Source organism: Xiphophorus hellerii, chromosome 8, assembly GCF_003331165.1.
Source record: "Xiphophorus hellerii strain 12219 chromosome 8, Xiphophorus_hellerii-4.1, whole genome shotgun sequence".
Classification (NCBI taxonomy): Eukaryota; Metazoa; Chordata; class Actinopteri; order Cyprinodontiformes; family Poeciliidae; genus Xiphophorus; species Xiphophorus hellerii.
This window is the reverse complement of record NC_045679.1, coordinates 15,590,315-15,611,062: the sequence shown is the minus strand read 5'-3', so window position 1 is coordinate 15,611,062 and position 20,748 is coordinate 15,590,315. Positions and strand designations below refer to the sequence as shown.

The 20,748-nt window shown below is 38.8% G+C and overlaps 1 protein-coding gene and 1 long non-coding RNA gene across 5 annotated transcripts in view; one reads left to right on the top strand and one right to left on the bottom strand.

Annotated features, from left to right (window-relative positions):
* Nucleotides 1–9,024: 9,024 nt before the first annotated feature.
* LOC116724856 (uncharacterized) lies at nt 9,025–10,681 on the bottom strand. The gene is made up of 2 exons (XR_004340287.1): nt 10,568–10,681; nt 9,025–10,424 (listed from the first exon to the last, which is right to left on the bottom strand). It is a non-coding gene; the product is annotated as an uncharacterized LOC116724856 (long non-coding RNA).
* unc5cb (unc-5 netrin receptor Cb) overlaps nt 10,421–20,748 on the top strand; it is a 145,880-nt gene continuing 135,552 nt past the window's right edge. For all 4 annotated transcript variants that reach the window (XM_032570614.1, XM_032570613.1, XM_032570612.1 and 1 more), the window contains exon 1: nt 10,421–10,831. In XM_032570614.1, coding sequence (XP_032426505.1) covers nt 10,714–10,831 — 118 coding nt within the window. In that variant the 5' untranslated portion in view covers nt 10,421–10,713. The remainder of the gene's footprint in view (nt 10,832–20,748) is intronic.

The window sequence follows — 20,748 nt, the reverse complement described above, 5'->3', positions numbered from 1 at the left end:
AGCCTCTTTGCACATCTTAACCAGAAATGCCAATAAATGCTTGCCCTAACCTTCGTGGGAAGTTAAGAACTCACAGTGATACCAGACTAATTATAATTTCTCACAGAAATTAATTACATTTGCATAAGAATGGTCATCGGCCATTGTAGGAGGAGGCAGGAGAGACGGGGGAGCAAGATTTCAGAGATGAACAAGCCAAGTAAGGGAGTGACTTAGTGTACATAGAGAGAGCAGGGTAAATTAATGTTGGTTTTGCTATAAATGTCCTAATAAGGCAGAAGAAGCTGTGTAAATAGTCTCCATAAACTAATCTGAACCTCCATGATGCGAATATCTCTTTTAAAGTAACAGCAGACGTGGTTAATTTCTCATCTTAGCTTCACTGGATTACATAATTTAAGTGGAAAGGAGCCTCTGTGGTGATTGTGTAAGTGTCATGTTGAGCCACACTCCTGGTGGCAGCAGTGTCTTCAGTTTGCGGTGCTTTATGGGATGACTCACAGGCTGATGGACGGGCGAATCGATATTTTGACTTTGGCCACTGGATTTTCTCTTACAGGAGGAGCGACGGTAATGGAGGAGGACTGTAAATAAGTGGAGGGTTCCTGACAAATGAATCCATTAACATTTGCCTGTGTCGCCTGGCGAGCAGATTTGCTGTTTTATGGAGCAGGAAAAAAGAGCTTGTAAATCTGAGGGCGCTGTGAGGGTGAGGCGCTGAGAGCAGGCTGGGGAACACGTCTTCCATGATGCAGCACTTTATCTCCCTCCCAAATGGCATCTTTATCTGCCTAAATTAAGTTTTGATTCCTTGCCACATGCGGAGCTGCAAATCACTTTTAATACTGATATCAAGAGCAGCAGTAAAGTGTGCCCAAAGCGATGGAAAGCAGCTTTATTGTGTGGCACATAACTTGCTTCGCCACCATTCACTGTCTCTCTCTCTCTCTCTCTGGCTCACAGTTGTAAAAAAAAAAATCTCAAACTCCTGCTTTGTCTGCAAATCATATTATACCATTTGTCATAATTTAAATTCCCTTCTATCCTGCAGCTCATGCATGCACAGCTCCATGGTATCTTTCGCTATACCTGTTACTCTGTGAATGAGGAAGAAGCTCATCCCCAAAGGTGACTTAATTTATAGCTATGATTAATTTCCAATTCCATTTTCATCTGGCGATGTTTATCTTTAAAATTAGCAAGACACCCGGGTATATTTGTGTCTAGCAGTGGGCGGGGGAGATAAGTTGGTGTTAGAGATTCGGTTCCATGGCAGTACATCCTCGCTGAATAATCATTAATCTGCTGGTGTATCACTCTATTTGTCCAATGTCAATCTGTCTGTGTCTCTGTCTAATTGATCCACAGGCTGATGCTAGAGAGGGAGGTTGGGTGAGAATGTTCAGCAGGAGTGGGAGATCTCTGATATGCTTAGTCCTAGAAACCATTCCCCTCACCACCTGATATGGGAATATGTAATGAGATGAAGTAACAGCCAATTTATTTGTCTGAGATATTTTGAAAAAATAGAATGTAACATAATGTGTTTCTGTAGGTGTGATTATATCATAGATGAGGGAAAAGATAACCTTCCTTCAGATGTTGGAGATCAAGCAGCATGACGCAGCTCTTTGGTCAGCAATTCATTCCCCCCATCCTGAGTCCAGAGTACCCAGGGTAAGAAACTGCTGTACTAGGCAAGATGTACTTTTTGTCTCCACAATTTCTGTTACAGGTCTCAGTTTCTGCCCAGTGTTGAACCACAGATCCAGAATATTTTTCCGCTTTAAATTTATTTAGAAACTTAGACGTTTTTCATCATAAAACAAATTATATTATCAAATAAATATAATCAGGCTAAGAATAAATTGCAGATTTAAAATTATAATTTTATTTATCAAGGGACGCCAACCAAACTAGCCGGGTCATTTCATTTATACACAATTCTGCTCAATCGTCATTTCCCTTCACTGGTATATGTAGGATTTTCTCTTATTGAGGAGTTGTGAACAACAGCATTGATTTTCTGTGTCGTTTTAGAATTGTAATCTGTAGTTTTTCAGAAGCATTTATTCTGTGTTGGCTTCGATTTCAGCTATTAAATTAACATTAACAGCCTTCTCGTTCATAGAAATGATGCATTACACCCGTCACACCCAAATGTTAGTGATTGGCTAAAATTTTAAACTTCAACAGAATCCACACCTCCAGCAAGCAATCGTTTCTCAATAGCCAAAGGGTCTACACCCTCTGTATGGCATAGAACAAAGGGGGCTAGTTTTTACCAGGCCTTATAATTCCTCTCTTTTGCCAAATTATGAATTACACACAATTTTTGGAAAGGTGTGTTTAATTTCACCAGCCACACCCAGATGTGATGTCTACTAGACCCGAAAAATCATAACAGCGTCTGTCTGTCTGGAACTGGAAAGAAAGCCATTTCGAAAGCTTTGCTAGTTCAATGAAGCACTGTGTGAGTCATTACAAGAAAATAACATGGAACAGAGGTGAAGCTGCCAGACAACCAAAAATAATTTAAGAGTGCATTAACAACTCATCCATGATGTCTAAACAGCATCTTACGTAGTTGTAGAACCTGAAGAACTTGACATGCCAGATGAAACCATGAAGAGTGCTCTCTACCAGAAATTAGCAAAAAATTGACTTGAATTCATAATCTTTAAAATCTAAACCAAAACTGCAGTAAGAAGCAGAAAATAAGGAATAGTTTTTCCACATTTTCAGAGAACCTTTCATATACCTTGAGATGGTTTCACATCAAGCATAAGACTATTAAAGGCAAATAGCCTTAAATGTCTCATGTCTTTTGTTTCAAACTTGTATGGGTAAACTGCAACATTAAACATTGACAAACTGTGAAACAATAGAAAGGTAACATGAAAATACAGTAAAGCAGAAAAACAGAATGTTATTTATTCCATCAGTTCCTGCATATTTATTTTATCGCCCTCTGTGTGCTGAAAACCCGCTTGAAAAGATAGCTGCACAGGGAAGCTCAAAACGTTTAATCTGATCATGATGCTCAAAATGTGCATTTTTATTAAATGAATAGTGTTGTTGTCGTAAAAATTATTACCCTCTAAAATATCCAGCATATCACAGAAATCTAGCTGTGTTATTAGAGAGCACCTTTGTGGCTGTGAAAGCTTTGGTTTAAAGCTGAATTACACTTCAATTCACTTCATGTAAATATTCAGTATCTGCATTTTATACACTGAATATTCCAGTTTTCCCTTGAGACACACTTCATATCACGAAACTTTGGCTTTATTCTTTTGCACCGATAACCATGATTGCTTCTCCAAAAGTGGAGGACTTCTTTTCTGTTTGCTTTATCATATTATTATGATTTTCCACAAACTTCTCGTTGATCAAAACTACCACAAAAGTTTCATCAGACCGTGTACATGGAATTACACCTTAATTTGAACACCAAGAGGATGAACTTACAGACGAAATAACAGCCGAAACAAACCTCTTTAAGATCAGTCACCTGAAAAAGACAACAAATCTTTGCTAATGCAATCAAAAATAGGAAAAAAATGTTAAAGCAGAAATGGCAGCTTATTCTTACCAGTTGAAACCTCTTGACAGAATATCTAACCATGTCGCTAGTTTGAAACACAGTCATTACAGAATAAAATTATTCAAATAGATGCATAACAATGACATCACCTTTTCACAGTATCTCATCACTTCCATTTATCACAGTCTCACTTGTTAATGGGATTTTGACTTGGTAGTCCAGGAACCGTGACTCCACCCAAAGGCATAAGAATAACATAGAAAACAAAATACATTAACAAAAATAGAACATCCCAATCAATTGCAATCATATATATATATATATATACCATCTTTTAAGTTAACTTGGCTAACTAGTGTCTATTTCCACTTGTTCAATGTGCCCCTCAAGTGACTCACTACAAAAAAATAAAAGGTAAGAATGACAAAACTAGTGTTCAGGTGAATAGGTGGCAAAGGAATGAGAGCTCACTATTACAGCTTTGAGCAGAAGGACATTTCAGAAAGCCTGTATTGGTTAACCTTGAATTTGATAGGCTGCATTGGCAGAGAGCTACTCCACTTTCCCCTCCAGTCAGCAAACAGTGAAATGAGGCTATGTGAACCATAACTGAAAATGGATGACTGTGAGGGAAAGAATACATTTTAATCTGAAAAACTCAGGTTTGTATTTGAATATGCATATCTCTATGATGAACTATGTGCTTTATGACTAGCATAACACATAGAGCTACAGCATGGCATTTCATATGCATGCATTGCATTTGTCTTTAAGGAAACTAGTCTAACACATCAATTTTCCTCTTATTGCTTGCATACTACTATAAAACTATCTTTTGAACTGATTAAAATGTGCTGCAGAATAAAAGCAGTAAGATGAGATATGCTGAATCAACAGGAAGAGCACATTCTCAGAAATTTGTACAATGGTAAAACTCCCTGTTTGTTTATCGATATTTACTGCATCAATTGAAGGATTATAGGAAAGGCATTTTTATTCCAGAACAACATATACCTATTAGTCAGACGTTTCTTCTGGCAGACTCTCTGGTGTAAATCAGTTCTGAATCTGGGTCTCTCGGTGGTTAGGTGTACCGCAATCCTGTACCCACCTGGCTACTTCTATACACTGGGAGCTGCTGTCATTGTTTGACCTCCTTCTGGATGTCTGAACTCCTTGCAGAAATATGCATACAGCTGTTCTGTGAAGATCTCAGAAGTTTGGTCAATCAATATGATTTAAATAAGTACCTTTATGGAGACTATTAAGCAGCTAAGACTCATTACGTAAAATGTTTTGGTGAAGTTTAATGAAGAGTTTAACCTTTGATCATATCATACAGGATTGTTCAATCCATCATCTGAATATTTACAGAATTGACAGAGCTGAAAACATATCAAACTTGATAATGAAAAAGGAACACTAATCTGAGAAGCGGCAAAGAAATCAGTTGCAACTTTGGAGGACATGGAGAGATGCACAACTCCATTTGTAGCACACATCATAAATGCACTGCATCAATTGAAGGATCATAAAGTCACTACTCTGCTTTGGTCTCTCACGTTAAATCCTAATGAAACTTGTTGACGTCTGTGGTTGTAATTTGACAAAATGTAGAAAGTTCCAGCAGCATGAACACTTCTGCAAGATGTATCTATGATGTTGATGAATAGATTCTTAACATAAACAACCTACTGAAAAGACTACATGGCATGATGAGGCCAGGGAAGCAAAACTCTTCCAAAAGACTCTAAGAAATACATTAACAGTCTTTAGTCTTCACTAAATGCAGTAACCTTGTGTGTGGTATGCAGGACCCTTTGACACCCTCTAATCAGATTTCTGAGTCTTCCTTTGATTAACAAATTCTGTAGCAAAAACTCCATTAAATACTGTTTAGAGCCTGTGATGGACCGAGCAGTTAAGGAACAGCCAGGCACCGGTTCAAAGTCAAAATAGTTGTTTTTTATTTAACCCAAAACAAAACTTGGGTAAATAATAGAAAAAATGACAAAATTTGGGCCCATAAAAGAGGTCAAAGTAACAGACATCCACTCAGACTAACTCAAAAAAAAGACCTCCCAAACAGAGACAAAAGGGGACTTAAATACTGGCTGATCAGGCCACAAACAAAACACAAAGGGGAAAATACACAGAAACCTAACTGAAACTAACATAGCAAATCCCATTCCCCCCCTCTGGATGATGAGTAATGGTGTGAACCAATTTGCAGTCTCAGCTGGCTTGCTCCACCCCTTCTCCACCTCTCTGCTCTCCTAAGGATTGGGCAGCCAGCACTTAAACTCAGAAACAAAACAAAGATTAAATCAAGCAAAACACAACAATGTAAACTAAAATGTGCGCACTTATTCTAGAATACACTGTGATGTGTTGCTTTCTAAACAAAACCAGTTATTCTGTAAATTAAATCCTAAACTTAAAGAAATCCAAATATAAGTGAAATGAACTTATTGTGTGTGGTGAGAGTGAATATTACCACATTTGTGTGGCTGTAACTGCAGCCATCACAGAGCCACACAGTGAAAGTTTAGAGCCACACAGTGCATCCGTTAAAGAAATCCTTTGTGGAGTAAATCTCATCCTCACCTGGAGGCTTGTTTGGAAGGCAGTATATGAAGAACACTGAGATTTTTAGCTAAACACATTTACGTCTACTATGAACTTTGTTTCTTTTCGATCTGTCCATTGACTGTACATTTCTGTAACTGAAATTTTCAAAACACTCCAAAAAGGTTTCCCACATTGTCATGATGGGGTATTTGTGTGTAGAATTTTGAGGAAAGAAAACAATTTAATACAATTTGGAATAAGGCTGTCGCATAGCAAAAGGTGTTAAAAATGAAGCGCTGTGAATACTTTCCAGCAGCAAGCAGTGATTTATTAATTTCACTTTGTATTGTTTGTAGACAAACCCTAAGCTAAGAATTGTAAGTGATGGAGATCCCCTCTCCCTCTACCAGGATACATGAATCCCATTTATCACACAAGGAGACTCTGATCAGCCCTGGATGGTCTGAGAGCTGTGGAAGCTACCATCTGGTAGGACAAATTATGATTAGGTTGGATCTCACCATAACCTGGAGGGAGGAGAGGAACTGAGACACCGGTTTCCAATATTGATTAATACCACCCATACTGACTTATATTCTGTCAGGGTATTTCATTTTGTTTTTAGCTTTTATGAAAAAGACAAGCTCTGCACTTTAGATCCATTTGTCATTTCTATATACTAGTTATTTGTCCAAACTGTCTGTTCATTCAATAAATAGTTGATGCTCCAGCTCTATCTTTTTGTATCATTTGCCACATTCTGCTCCAGCAGAAAAATCCTAGAATTGATCCAATGATAGCCCAAGTTTTTATCATTTAAAGTTGGCAAGCTGGGATAGGTGGTACACAGGGGATGGATGATTACTGGAATGGTTAACAGGTGAGTTATTCAGCAGAGTGAATGTCAGATGTGAGGGGAATACAACTAAAAGACTGAGGAAAATTGGAATAATGTGTTGAATATACATGGGCAAAGAAGCCAAGTTAAGACTAATAACCTAAACTAAACAAGTATTTTGGTTTTAAAACTACAATAGATAAGGCAGCAGCACTGCACAAGGAAACTGTGTAATCCAAGAACCAACCATCACCACGATCATCTTTTGATCTCAAACTTTGTCTTCTTTAGTTTAGATATACATAAAAAGGCTATGCTGAAAGAAAACAATTCCCACAATTTATTATTTTTTATTGGTTTTGTCATGTACAGTGTTCCACAGTTGGGTCACTTTTTTGTTTTGAGACTTTTTTGTTTTGTGCTTGTCAAGATTGTCAAGAATGACAATAGTCAAAATTCTTTGACTATTGATATTCTGATGTGTGATAATCTCTAGTTTCTCTCTTTTTTTAAATAGCCCTATACGGGACAGTTAGGCTAGAATATGTAAAAAAAAATTAACTATGTTGACTTATGATGAAGAAATTATAATATGAGTTGATATTTTTTAGTATATCTATCAGTGTTGATATATACTGTATATAATAAACATTTTTATGCTTTGCTTTGAAAAGTGCCCTTTAGATTAAATATACTTCGTGCTGCAAAGATGAGCTTTAGAACAGCAGCTAGTGACCCTTTCTGTTTTAATCTACCTTTCTAATGTTGTTTTGTGCAGTCTATAGTTGATCCAGAAGCACTTTTGGCACCCATTGTCATATGACCAGTTGTTATACCTTGAAACCTTTTATGCACTTAACTAAAAATGTACTGCTTGTTTGAAAGCAGACATGTGCTACTTCTCAAAAAATGTAATCATAACAAAAATAATTCTTATGATTCACTTCTAATTAATTTATTGCTATGGCTTATTTTGATTTTTGTAAACAAGCATTAACAATATCCATTAACATCTTTGTATAGTAGGAAGGTCTGAATCAAGAATAAATAATTTCCTGCATATGCTATCCAAAATTGAAATGCCAGAAAGATGTCAGCAGCCTGCTGACATCACCATGCATTAGAGACTGTGATAGGGGAAGGGAGAGGAATCCTAAAATTAGATTCATATTTTAAAAGTTTCATATCGGTGCAGATATGGTGCTGGAGTTCATGTTTCACATTAATCACGAAGTGTCGGGGACATTACTCAGACCTCTGTCATGCATATGTAATAACCCATCAGCCTTCCATCGGAAAGCTGAGACAAATTTCTCCCTGAAAAGAAAAAGCCCTATTTCAAGCAGTTTTTCTTTTCTCTGAATTTCTGTGTGGATGTATGTCTGTTAGGCCGAGTTCCTTACATATCTAATGACATGCTATTAATACTTTTAAATAACAATTTGATTTGTTTACAACAAGGGACAGTGCAAGGTCCCATCTGATATGCAGTGTTCAAACAGAATTTGTGATGATTTATTTTTCCAATGAAAGGTGGCATCAGAAGCATCTGTTTGCAATACATTGGAAATATAAACCAGATTTTATATAGAGTAATGCACTGGATAAGATGTATTTTCATTTTTTCTACTTTATGTTTCAGCTGCACTACAATAACGAGAAAATACCTTAGTGGCCCTACTGTACTGGTACCTTTGTCCATAAATCAGTATGCAGGAGTTTATGGGACATTTTTGTCTTCTCATCCTGTAGCTGCTCAAGGCAGAAGTCCTTGTCCGGAACAGATTCACAAGATTATTTTTTTTACAAAGGCCTGAGGACAGTATGTGATTAAAGGAACATCACCAGGCTGGTTTTAGTCACATTTATCTGGCAGATTCCATTTTATTTCGTTCAATTAATTACAATTTCTAAAGGTCCCAAATGTTTTGTTCACCTGGAACATAGTTTGTCCATAATTGTAGTTGAATTTGTCATTCATAAAACTTACACTAAATATATAGTTTATGGTAAGGGGACCTGGATTCAATTCAAAATATATGCGTGTGTAACACAAATACAACAGTTGTGTAATTTAAGCATTTATTTAGCTAATTAAAATAAATAAAAAAAAGTTTGCAAAAAAAAGCTCTTTGTTCACAGCATGTTAATAGAAAGTTGAGCAAAAGGAAAAAGTGCATTTGAAAAAGATGCATAAGCAACATGGATAATCACAGCTTTGAAAGGGCTGCTCTGGGGAATGCACAAGAACCACTTCACAGTTGGGGTGCTGTGGTGGTGAAGGGGCAAAGCACGACCCACGTATTGAGGCCTTAGTCCTCGTGGCGGTGGTCGCAGGTTCGATTCCCAGCCTGGCAACATTTGCCAGGATGGCATGTCTTTCCCCTCTCTGATTACCCTGTTTCCTGTCAAACTACTTTCAAATAAAGGCCACTAGAGCCAACAAAACCTTTTAAAAAACCCTTCGCAGGCGTCTCGAGGAACAGGTCGATTATGAAGAAAGTGGAGGCACAGAATCCAAGTTTGAAGTCCAGGATGAAGTTTTCATATTTGAGGAACCATGTCATCTGTGGGTGTTGGTTTACCATTTTATGAACTCCAAAGTCAGCGCAGCCATCTACCAGAAAATTACAGAGCATTTTGTGCTTCTCTCTGCTGACAAGTCTTACAGAGACGCTCATTTAGTTTTCCAGCAGGAGTTCAGACCTGCTCATAAAATAATCATCATAGCACTGTGACTTATTGGCCAGCAAACTCTTCTGACCTAAACCCTCCTAATGAATTTATGACAAGAGGGGAAAAAAAACAGACTCAACACTGCAGATGAGCTGAAGGGTGTTAATAAAGCTACCTGGGCTTTTTAACACCTCAGCAGAGTGACAGGGTGACTAATTCAATGTTATTTCACACTAATATAGTAAGTCATGCAAACGGAGTCCAGGCAAAATATTTTATACATGTGTGATTAAGTAGGTGCATGTGAGGTTACATTTTTACATTATAAGTCTTTTAAGAACTGGTATTCTGTAATATTCAAAATTTATGAGAAATATTTTTTTAAGCAGATAGCAGATAATTTGAAGCAGAGACAACTCCGTCTCATATTCGTTGAGACAGAGTTATAGGGAAGACCACATTTTCTTCTTATGTCACACTTTTGATTGACTGTTTCTTCTAAATCCAGAACTTGTATTCGCCATGCATTTAATAAACAGCTTCCATTCCTCGCTGCTGTCCGGGCCAGGTTTTGATACAGCGCCGCCACTCGCCGGAGCACTTGGATTGGCTGAAGGAGCAAGGTAGTCCGCAGAGACGGCTCCTTCCCCGGGTTCAGTCCAGCCAGTGAAACGCACACGCTGAAAAGGTTCGGCTGAGCGAGACTCTCCGCGTGTTGGACTTCGATTTGGCGAGGGAGCATGAATTCACCTTCAAGGTATCGATCCACACATCAGAGCAAATCTGGTGAACCTTTGAGAGGAAAATCAAACGGAGTCAGGTTTTAACGCAACATCCTCTCCTCTGACGGAGGACGATGCGCCCACATTTTATTCTATAAACTATCACATGTTTGTGAGGAAAAAGCAAACAAACAATCAGTGCGCTGGAGATACCTTCTGCGGAGCCACGCTGTGCGCTCTTGGTTGTGGAGGTTGATACCTGGACGGGAACGCGGCGCACAGAGGGAGGATAAAGCGTGTTGGAGATACATTTACTCAGAGACTCGGACTTGCCTCAGAGCGCAGTTTGACTCCTCATCATGGGCTGCGGCGCACAGACTGACAGAGGAAGGGGAAGAGTGACGAGATTCCCCCCGGAGATGCCGTCCGTATCCTGGCTTCTGCTCCTTCTCCTGCTGGATGTAGGATTTGCTCAAGGTAAACTTTAATGCTTAGTGCGGACTTTACGACTGGTCAAAGTTTCACGCACGCTTTTAGCTCCGGAGTGGTTGTAGTGGTCGGGGGGAAAAACACCCCCAAAGTTTAAGTAGCAATATTTTAAATCGTGTACGAAACTTTTGGGACAGAGTTATAAAGTCAGTCTCTAATCTGCCTGGCAGATGAATGTCTACAAAGTCATTTAGGGTCCATGTATATAGAATGTGTAATTTATGTTTCCTCGATCCGAACTGAATTAATACGTGTTATGCTGGTGGATCGGCCAAAGATTTGAATGGGCTGATTTTCCTTAGAGTTGCTTTTGGTGAGTAAGAAACTAATAATAATAATAATAATAATAATAATAATAATAATAATAGTAATAATAGTAATAATAGTAATAATAATAATATATTTTTTAGAAATAATAAATTAATCTTTTTTAATTTATCAAAAATAAAAACACCATCTTCCTTTTTTATAAAGCAATAGACCAAGCTACTTTGAGATAGTTATAAAATAAAATAGACAAAGTTTAGTATACTTTGCTGCATGCATTGTGTTGACTTGTAATTCAGTAATTTTCTGTTTGACTTAAAAGGACTCCCTCTTTAAATTAAAATACTGTTTATATCTTTCCTCGTTTTTTATTATTGCCCGAAAAAAAAAGAAAAAAAGATTTGAATAAGTAGTATCAGTATGAGGCATGTAAAGCCTGGTGGATCGGAGATACGAACCAACTTTAACTCAATCAGCTCTTATCAGTGGTATGTAGGTCAAAAGTAGAAACATCTGATAAATCTTCAACTATCTTTTTTACTTTCAGCAAACAAATGTGGGGCTTTTCATATACGCTTTAAGCAAAAACATATAAATAATTACACATTTTTCACTTAAATTTATATGTTTATGGATGCGACTCATTATTTTAAAATTGCAACCATATACATCAAGCATCTTTTAAAACTCAATTGTTTCCACCTCTTTTGGTAGAAAACATTTTTTTGTCTACCACACTTTCCATTGATGTTTTAGGCAAGCAGTAGTAGCTGTCAGTTACAGAACAAAGCTAAAGCTAAAACACTTGAAGGTATTTACTTAATCCTCTTGTGGATGAAATTACCTGTCAAAGGGCTGTGAGAAGAGAGCATCTGTTTGACGCTTAATTGTTCATTATGTGTCTGTGCATGTTTAAGTACCGGCCTTGAATAAAGCCAGGTGGTCTCTCAACTATATATGGGTATTTTACCGTATTAAATGTCTGCGGTCTTTGAGAGCCATATGAGGTTATACTGGCGGCTCAAGCACTTATCGTGTGGCAAGGATTAGGGTCTGTGAGCAACCTTATCTAGCTCCTCCAAATTGTCATCTCACTCCTACATTGTTAATGAGCAAAATGGGGTTGAAAAAAAGGGCAAAGAAGAACAAAATACAGGCCAGAAGCAGCTTCTGAAGGGCAGGGCGAGATGACATAATACCCTTTCCAAAACCCCGGAGAGCTCTGTGTCATTGACTGGATGGGAATACGAACAAGGTTCCTCTCTGTCCATTAAGAAGTCGATAGAGCAGGAGAACATTGTATGAGCTTAATTAATGGGTTTAGCTATTTTAGGGCCCTGATGAGCTGTACACATTTCCAAATCACTTGAGAGATGCTTCTTCAGTGTGAAACTACTGGTGATTAAAGTGGCTCGCTTACAGACGCTTACTTGCAACACAGTTCTGTTCCTGAATGGCTTGTTTGCGGGTTATCAGAACACATCTTCTGCTTCTGTGTACTTGTATTTGTTTCTTTTTTAATTTTCTTTGAGGGATCTAACTCAATCCAATAATCAGAGTGCTCTTTACTTGATTGAAGCCTCTCCAAAAGAGACAGGTTGAGACAGATTTCAGTGAGGGCCTTGTGACAGTAGCTTGGTTAAGAACTCCTATTGGGCAAACAAATCTGTCTGCGAGTTACATGGAGTATCTGATGGGTTTTAAGTAGGTTTTTTAACTCACATAAAATCACAGTTCTGAAAACCGTGTTTCATTAGACAAAGAAAAACTTATCTGAAGTGTTTTCATACTTGATTTCTTTTTATTTTCATGCCTGACCTTAAGGTTGACATTTATGTAGTTCGTCTCTGCGTTAGCCACTGGATACAGAAGTGCTGAGGGCCATCCTGGGGATTAGTTCAGTTTTTCCATACGGCTGCTCTTGTACCTTCCTGCTTCTCTCACACCCTGCTCCTCTGCTTCCTGAAGATGTGTCCTCTGAGGATTCTTTATAGAGGGGAAAGTTAAAGGATATTTGATACATATATGGATTATAAACCATCATGAGTCAGTGTGCTGTGAGGCTTTGCTATTTACCGCAGATGACAATCCTGTTCCGAACAATCCGGTTGCTGCATGGAGTGAACGGGAATGGTATTTTCATTATTATTATTATTCTAACAGGCTTCCCCGGGGCCTGACAAACTAGCTCCCTTTGGTCTACTAACATTACAATCATCTGGGTCATTTTTTAAGCTGAGCGTATGCACAATAAGCACATTGTGTGTAAGGAGCAGGAGTTATAAATTTTCCCCTGTGAGCTGACCGAAATGACAGCTTTAAATTCAATAAATTAAACGTAACTGAAGAATTTAATGTAACTGATGTAAATAGAGATTAGGTTTGCAGTGCGCGCACATTATAGAAGAGAGCTGGGGAAAGATTGTCTGCACAGTTTGGCTTCAACAGGGCAGAGCTACATGCTGGTTGCTAGCTAAGCCACAGATGGAGCGTGGTAGCAAGCGATAATTACTGTGAAAAGTGGCTGCTGAGCTTGCTTCCCTGCACCACTTGATGTCATGTACTATTGTTATGAAAGCAAAAAATATAGACGTGTGCTATTTTAGGGCCGGGAACAGTTCTTCGCTCCTCCTGTGGGTGAGGATACCTTGTGGTTGGCTGGTGGAGGCGGGATACTGTGGCTGCCATGTTTACAGTTGGCCCTACTGCGAGGTTCACTGTTGTACTGTTATTTGTTCAAAATTCAGTTTTGTTCCTTTTAATGTTCATAAAAGTTCTTTTTCTTTTTCACTTGTATCATGGCAACATTTTTTCCATCTCCCCTTATTTTGCTTCTTTCACAGCTTTCACTTTCACAGTTCAGTTTTGAATTAAATACTAAATTGTGGCTTTAAATACTTTTTGAACACATCCTAATATAGCCGACTAGACTGCGTCACCCTCAAAACCAAAAATGCTTGGGGAAAAACACGTCAGAATTAGCATTAACGAGAAAACATGAACTATCTGCATCACTTTGAATATTTGTGCTCCTTTCCTTTAGTTTCCTGCAGTTTAATCATTGCATTTAAAGTATTTATGTGTTTTACTGACATCTTACTAATACTGAAGATAACTAATATTGACTAATATCTTTCCATAAACGCTTCCTTTTACAAAGCACCATCCATTTACACTAAGCTCCTCCTCTGAGCTGCAGTCCCAAGCCGAACTTCCACCTCACCTCTCTCCCGCACCTTCCCCACTCAGTTCCACTAGACTAGCAGCGGCAGGAGCAATTTGAAAACACCTGATGGAACTGTGAGTCTGCTGAGCTCATCATCCATACTACTTCTCACTGCAAACAACCCAAAGAATGGTTATCAACAGATTAATGAGAAGCATTTCTGTGAGGGCACACTGAAGGTGAAGTGTGGGAAAGGGCTACTTAAAGAGACAAATGTCCAATTTTAAGGCGTCAAATTACAAAATTAAATTAATTTTAAGTCATGCTTGATATATATGTCATTGTTATAAGTACAGGTAACTTAGTTACTTGATTGTGCTATAAAATGGCACTCTGTTGTGTGTCTGGATTATGCATAACACCACCGAATCAAATCAACATTCAATTTCTTTTTTCAGAACATATTTAATGATATTTCACAATGTACAGCATTTGAAAAACTATAAAATTCATCCTGGTGGAACAATCTAGTAACCACGTTAAAATATGGAAAAAAAGACTTCTCCATCCAGTCCAGTAAGTCAAACAACTTCTTCTTAAATGTTGCTCTTCCATGTTTCTGCCACATTTTTATTTGCTTCTCTCATGCGGTGATGCCTTAAAGCCAGCAAAACCTGACTAGTGAAGGGTATAATAGAAAATCAGAAAACTCTTGTTCCTTCCAGAGCAGTACTTGAAAAACAAAATAGGTGAGATGAAGGAGATTGTAAGGACGCAGGTAAAGGACAGAAAGGTGAGCAATGAAGAGAAGGGGGAGCTGTTGGCAGAGGCAGGGAGAGGTAAGGGTGAAAGCAGTTGGACAGAAGAGGAGAGGAGAGTGTCATTAATCACCCTGTGTGACACTCTCAACTACAGGGGAGCTTCACAGTGCAACATTCACTTCTATTAGCAGTCCATTAGCAGAGCTCGGCACAAGTAGCAGCGCTTGACAGGTAGGCCTGTGCCAGAATGGCTGACCTGTGTGCCTTGACAACGCATATTGCTTCTGGACTATGTGAAGGGGTGCGTGGGCGTGTGTGGGTGTGTGTGTGTGTGTGTGTGTGTGTTTGCGTCAGGTGTGGAAAGTCAAAGTGCACCACAGGGCAGAAATTACCTTGACATATTGTGGCAAGTTTTGCCTTTTCGTCTATGGAAAGGAAATGAAAATAATTGTTTAAAAGGTCCCACTTTCAATTACACTACTGAGTGAGATGGGAGATAATGATCCTAACAATTATGGTGGTGGTGGCGGCGAGCTGATTCCCTACCTGTGATTTTTGCCTTTGCTGCAAAATGGCTCTTCAAAGTTGAGATGATGCATTAGAGGCGCACCCATTTCTCATTCAAAGCCTTGCATTGCCTCTTGGTATCCAGGAGCCCTCTGATTATGGGATTGTAGGCAAGGAGAAGGGGGGAGGGGGGTGGTGTACCAGTGTTCCTGCTCTAGATCCTCTGTTCGTTTATGATTAGAGATCGGAGCCAGCAGTCAGAAAATCTGGGGTTGGTGGGGGTGCAGGAGAGGAGGACAAAGCCAAAGGGGGAGAGAGAAGTGATTACGAGTTAAGTGGCCCTTCTCATGCCATTATAAGCAGCAGGGCTGACAGAGCACATCATGAGTGAGAATAAGTACATACTCCACTTCTGCCCTTTAATTTGGCATCCTGGCCTCTCCCCTGGTGTTCAACCACTAACGTCCACCTACATTTTTCTGTCCCTAATTGGAAATCAGCTATGTGTCTTTGCCAACACAGCTACATACAGGTGAATTCACAATTTAAATGACTTTCTAGGGAGGCCTTTTATGACTTTTTATATTTCAATAATTATTTATGTATTAATTTGAGAAATACTGGCTCCTAACCTTATTGTCATTTTCTTTTCATGTTTGTCATATAATTGTGCAATGTTCACATTAGTTTTTCATTCTTAGTAGTACGGGGCCTAATAATCAAGTCATAAAATTTTCAGATGAACAAGTGGAACAGCCACTCCAGAGCTACTGAACAAGTGCCCACCTTTAAATATCTGAGTATAATTATGTGCAGTAATTTGTGTTGGAATGATCATATTGATTGTCTCCAAACTAGCCCTAAGACCACATTTTCTGCACAGGCTTAGACTGTTTGGAGTCCAGGATAACGCTGACCTTTTATAATGCTGTCTTGAGCAGCATAATTAGATATGATATATGTGCCTTGTATGGCTCACTCACTGTGTAATCTTAATCTAGAATTGCACTCATGGTAAAGACACAGATGAAAATAGCTGGGTCGAACTATCAGCCCCCTCCCTTGTAGTCAATCTATGAAATCACTGAAAAGAAACAGGCAGAGAAGATGCTGAAGGACCCATCCCATATCCTGTTTGGAGACTAGTATCAACTACTACTCTCAAGGAAATGTTACAGAGCTATCTGCTGCACAAGCAATTGTTTTAAACAATCTTTTCATCCAACTTCTCTTTTGCTTCTTTATAAATCTGATAACTTTCTTGATTTTTTTTCCTTTTTAAACTAATTTCCCATCTAGACAATCTGAACTTTATGGAATATTTATATATATATATATATATATATATATATATATATATATATATATATATATATATATATAACAATGCATGGAGGATTCCATCCCAAATCCAGCACCCTGAGACTGTACACGAGCCGCAAGGAAGGAGGCAGAGGACTAGTGAGTGTGAGAACCACAGTCCAGGACGAAACAACTAAGATCCATAAATACATCAGGGACAAAGCCCCAACAGACAATGTGCTCAGTGAATATCTCAGACAACAGGGAACGGAGGTTGAGGTGCCAGAGATACCATCATGGCAGGACAAGCCCCTACATGGGATGTACCACCAGCAAATAACCCAAGTGGCTGATATCAGTAAATCCTACCAATGGCTGGAAAAAGCTGGACTCAAGGACAGCACAGAGGCCCTCATCCTGGCCGCCCAGGAACAGGCCCTAAACACCAGAGCAATAGAGGCCCAGATATACCACACCAGACAAGACCCAAGGTGTAGGTTGTGCAAGGAGGCCCCTGAGACAGTCCAGCACATAACAGCAGGGTGCAAGATACTGGCAGGGAAAGCGTACATGGAACGACATAACCAAGTTACAGGCATAGTGTACAGAAACATCTGTGCAGAATATGGACTGGAAACCCCGAGATCAAAGTGGGAAACACCCCCAAAGGTGGCGGAGAACGCCAGAGCTAAGATCCTGTGGGACTTCCAGATCCAGACAGACAAAATGGTAATGGCGAACCAACCAGACATTGTCGTAGTGGATAAACAACAGAGGAAAGCCGTTGTGATAGATGTAGCAATACCAAGCGACTACAACATCAGGAAAAAGGAGCACGAGAAACTAGAGAAATACCAGGGCCTCAGGGAGGAACTGGAGAGGGCCTGGAAGGTGAAGACCACAGTGGTGCCTGTGGTCATCGGGGCCCTCGGGGCAGTCACCCCCAAACTGGACCAATGGCTACAACAGATCCCAGGAACAACATCAGACATCTCAGTCCAGAAATGTGCAATCCTTGGCACAGCCAAGATACTGCGCAGAACCCTCAAGCTCCCAGGCCTCTGGTAGAGGACCCGAGCTCAGAGGATAAGAACCACCCGCGGTAGGTGAGAAGGGAATTTTATGTATGTATGTATAAATATATATATATTTTTTTATATTTTGTTGTTGGTATGCATGTGACCTTAGTCATTGTACACCTGCCCCTCAACAAATTTCCCTCAGGGACAATAAAGTATCTCTTATATACTCTTACAACACCTGAACTTTGTTGTTGCCCTCAAAGTCTCTCTACAGTATCAGTTAATTTTGTTCAGTTTGCATTCAACCTAAACAGAATTAAAGCGGCCTCTGTAATGTTACTTTGCTCAGGATCACTATAAACAGCGCAATGTGCTGATTAAGAGGCCAATGCAGTTAGGTTATTTCCCTGATGTCCTTTAACCAAGCTACCTATTCCAGCATGTAACATGGAACAACCTTGCTAACTACTGCTGTAAATAGGAAGCAGGCGCCCAGTGTGGCACAAATATGTAACCCAACATACAGAGCAAAACATGCTTCAAAATGTTCAGTTCATTCAGATTTTGGATTTTAATAGTGAAAACTGCACTAATACAAGTTAGAGAAATACACTTAGATAATCTAAATGATCTAAGTAACTTCTGAGAAAAAAAATCTGGTAAAAAGATTGTAGTTTTTAATATTTTTTAAAGAGTGTTGTGAACTACTGTGATTTAACATTGAGCAGGACTGTGTGTGGGGCTTTTTCAAAACTGGAAAACAAGCATTTCATTCTGCAGTAAATTTGGAGCTACACTGGACCCCTGCCTATTTGCAGTTCAGTATTTGCAGATTCACCTATTCAGGATTTTTGCTGTGACTCATAGCTTCAAATTATTTGTGGAAACCCTGCCTATTTGCACTTTTTTTTTGGCATTGCTACTTGCCACGCTATTGGCTGGCATTTGCAAAGCAGCCAATCCAGGGGTGGCATTTATTTTCTTTCTTGGAAGTAATTGATTGATAATTAGATATCTAAACATAACTTTTGATTTTTATTAAATGTTTAAAAAGTAACTTACACATTTTAGGGGCAGTAGTTCAGCACTATCAACCTTTGAAAAAAAACAAACTATTATATTTTTCTTCATCAAATTTGTTGTTCATTTTGAGCTTATGTCTGCAATACAAGCTGACTATATTTTAGAAGTCTTTAGACTTCTTTACTTCAAATCCTGGTGGACCCGGTAATGTGACTCCTTGTTACAATTAAGGAACATTAATGCTAAACTCAGGCTATGTATTCTTTCTTCACGAAAAAGTCCAACATACCAAAGAGGCAGTAATGAGGTGATCTCAGACATGATTCATCACACTTGAGTCATGGACGCAGCATGGAGTTACCTGAATTATGATGTTTGTTTAGAAATCCATCCTTCTCTTGAAACATGAAACACAGCTACCGTCTTTTGCTCAGTCCTCACTGTCTGATGAAACTAAGCTTCTTTTCTTTGCTTTCTGCTCCTTCACAGCTTTGAGTGTAGCGCAAATATAGAAAATCTCCTTGAAAAAGGATATCTTCATTATAACACTGTCTAATGAAGATATTAATCTTCATTAGAATGAAGAATTTATTTTTGCTAAACCTCTTCACATTTATTTATATCCTTAAATGTGTTTATTTCTGTTTAGAAGGAACTAGGTTTCCATTTGCTGATCCCTCAGCTTGTAGAGGGTTGTGGTCTATATATGTCAGCAGAACAGAATGAGAGGGTGGGAAGGGGGGGTAAGTGAGGGAGTTCTTGTGGGACCCCCTTGTCCCGGGTGAAACATGAGACCAGGAGACCAAACGTTCCCCATTTCCTGTCTTGACTTTATCAGCATCTTGCTCTGTGTTATTTCTAAACTCTTAAAGCATCTGATGAAAGTCTTGCCTCAGATAAATGTTTGTGCCTCCTTGCTTTTTACGGGGCTCAAATGAGATACTTTATCCTCGTGCCACCCCTCCCTCTTTCGTTCTCTTTTTTACCTCATTCCTGTGTCTGCTTTTGAGATCCCACAAGTGAAGTTCAGAGTCTCTGGTTTACATTATGGTTGCTTAAAGATGGGCTTGGGATACCTTAAAAGACAATGATCGTCGTTCTTCTGAAGGAATACACTTTTACAAGACTTTGGGGAACAGCTTTGAGGAAAAAGAACCTTTGTTGAGTTAACTACATTTCTGCTGAGTTTTGCTGAATATAATTACTTCCACCTACATATAGGTCAGCAATCCTTCACAAATGAGAAGTAATTCTCCTTTTGCATCCTTGACAGTTCACACACTTTTTCATTTATTCATTCTTTTTCATTCTAGCTTGTGTAAGCTGTGTGTTGCAAAAGTTTTCACAACCATTGAAGTTTTAGTGTTTGGTCATGTTACAACTACAAACTTTGATGTATTTTTATTAGGATTTAATGTAGTAACCCAACACAAAGTAGTGCATAATCATAAAATGGAAAGAAAATTATAGATGGTTTTCATAGTTTTTTTCAAATAAAAATCTGATTTGTGTAACAGTATTTCTAATTATACTAATATTCCTGAATAAAATCCACTGTAACCAATTATTTATGTGTAATCTGAGTGTGGAAGACCAAACAAATCTGCCAAAAGAAGTGCATTGGCCTACACTTAAAAGCCTGGCAAGGAGATGGATAAGTACCCAAGAGAAATAAATTTGGAGAAGCCATTGTTGAATGAAAGTGGCAACATTGTGCTGTAAGAATGTTTTTCTTTAGGAGACACAAGGATCTTTATAGAGTTGACGGGAAGATGGATGAAGCTTTATATAGGGCAATCCTGGAAGAAAACCTGTTGGGGGCTGCAAAAGATTTGAGACTACGTAGGGCATAGGTTC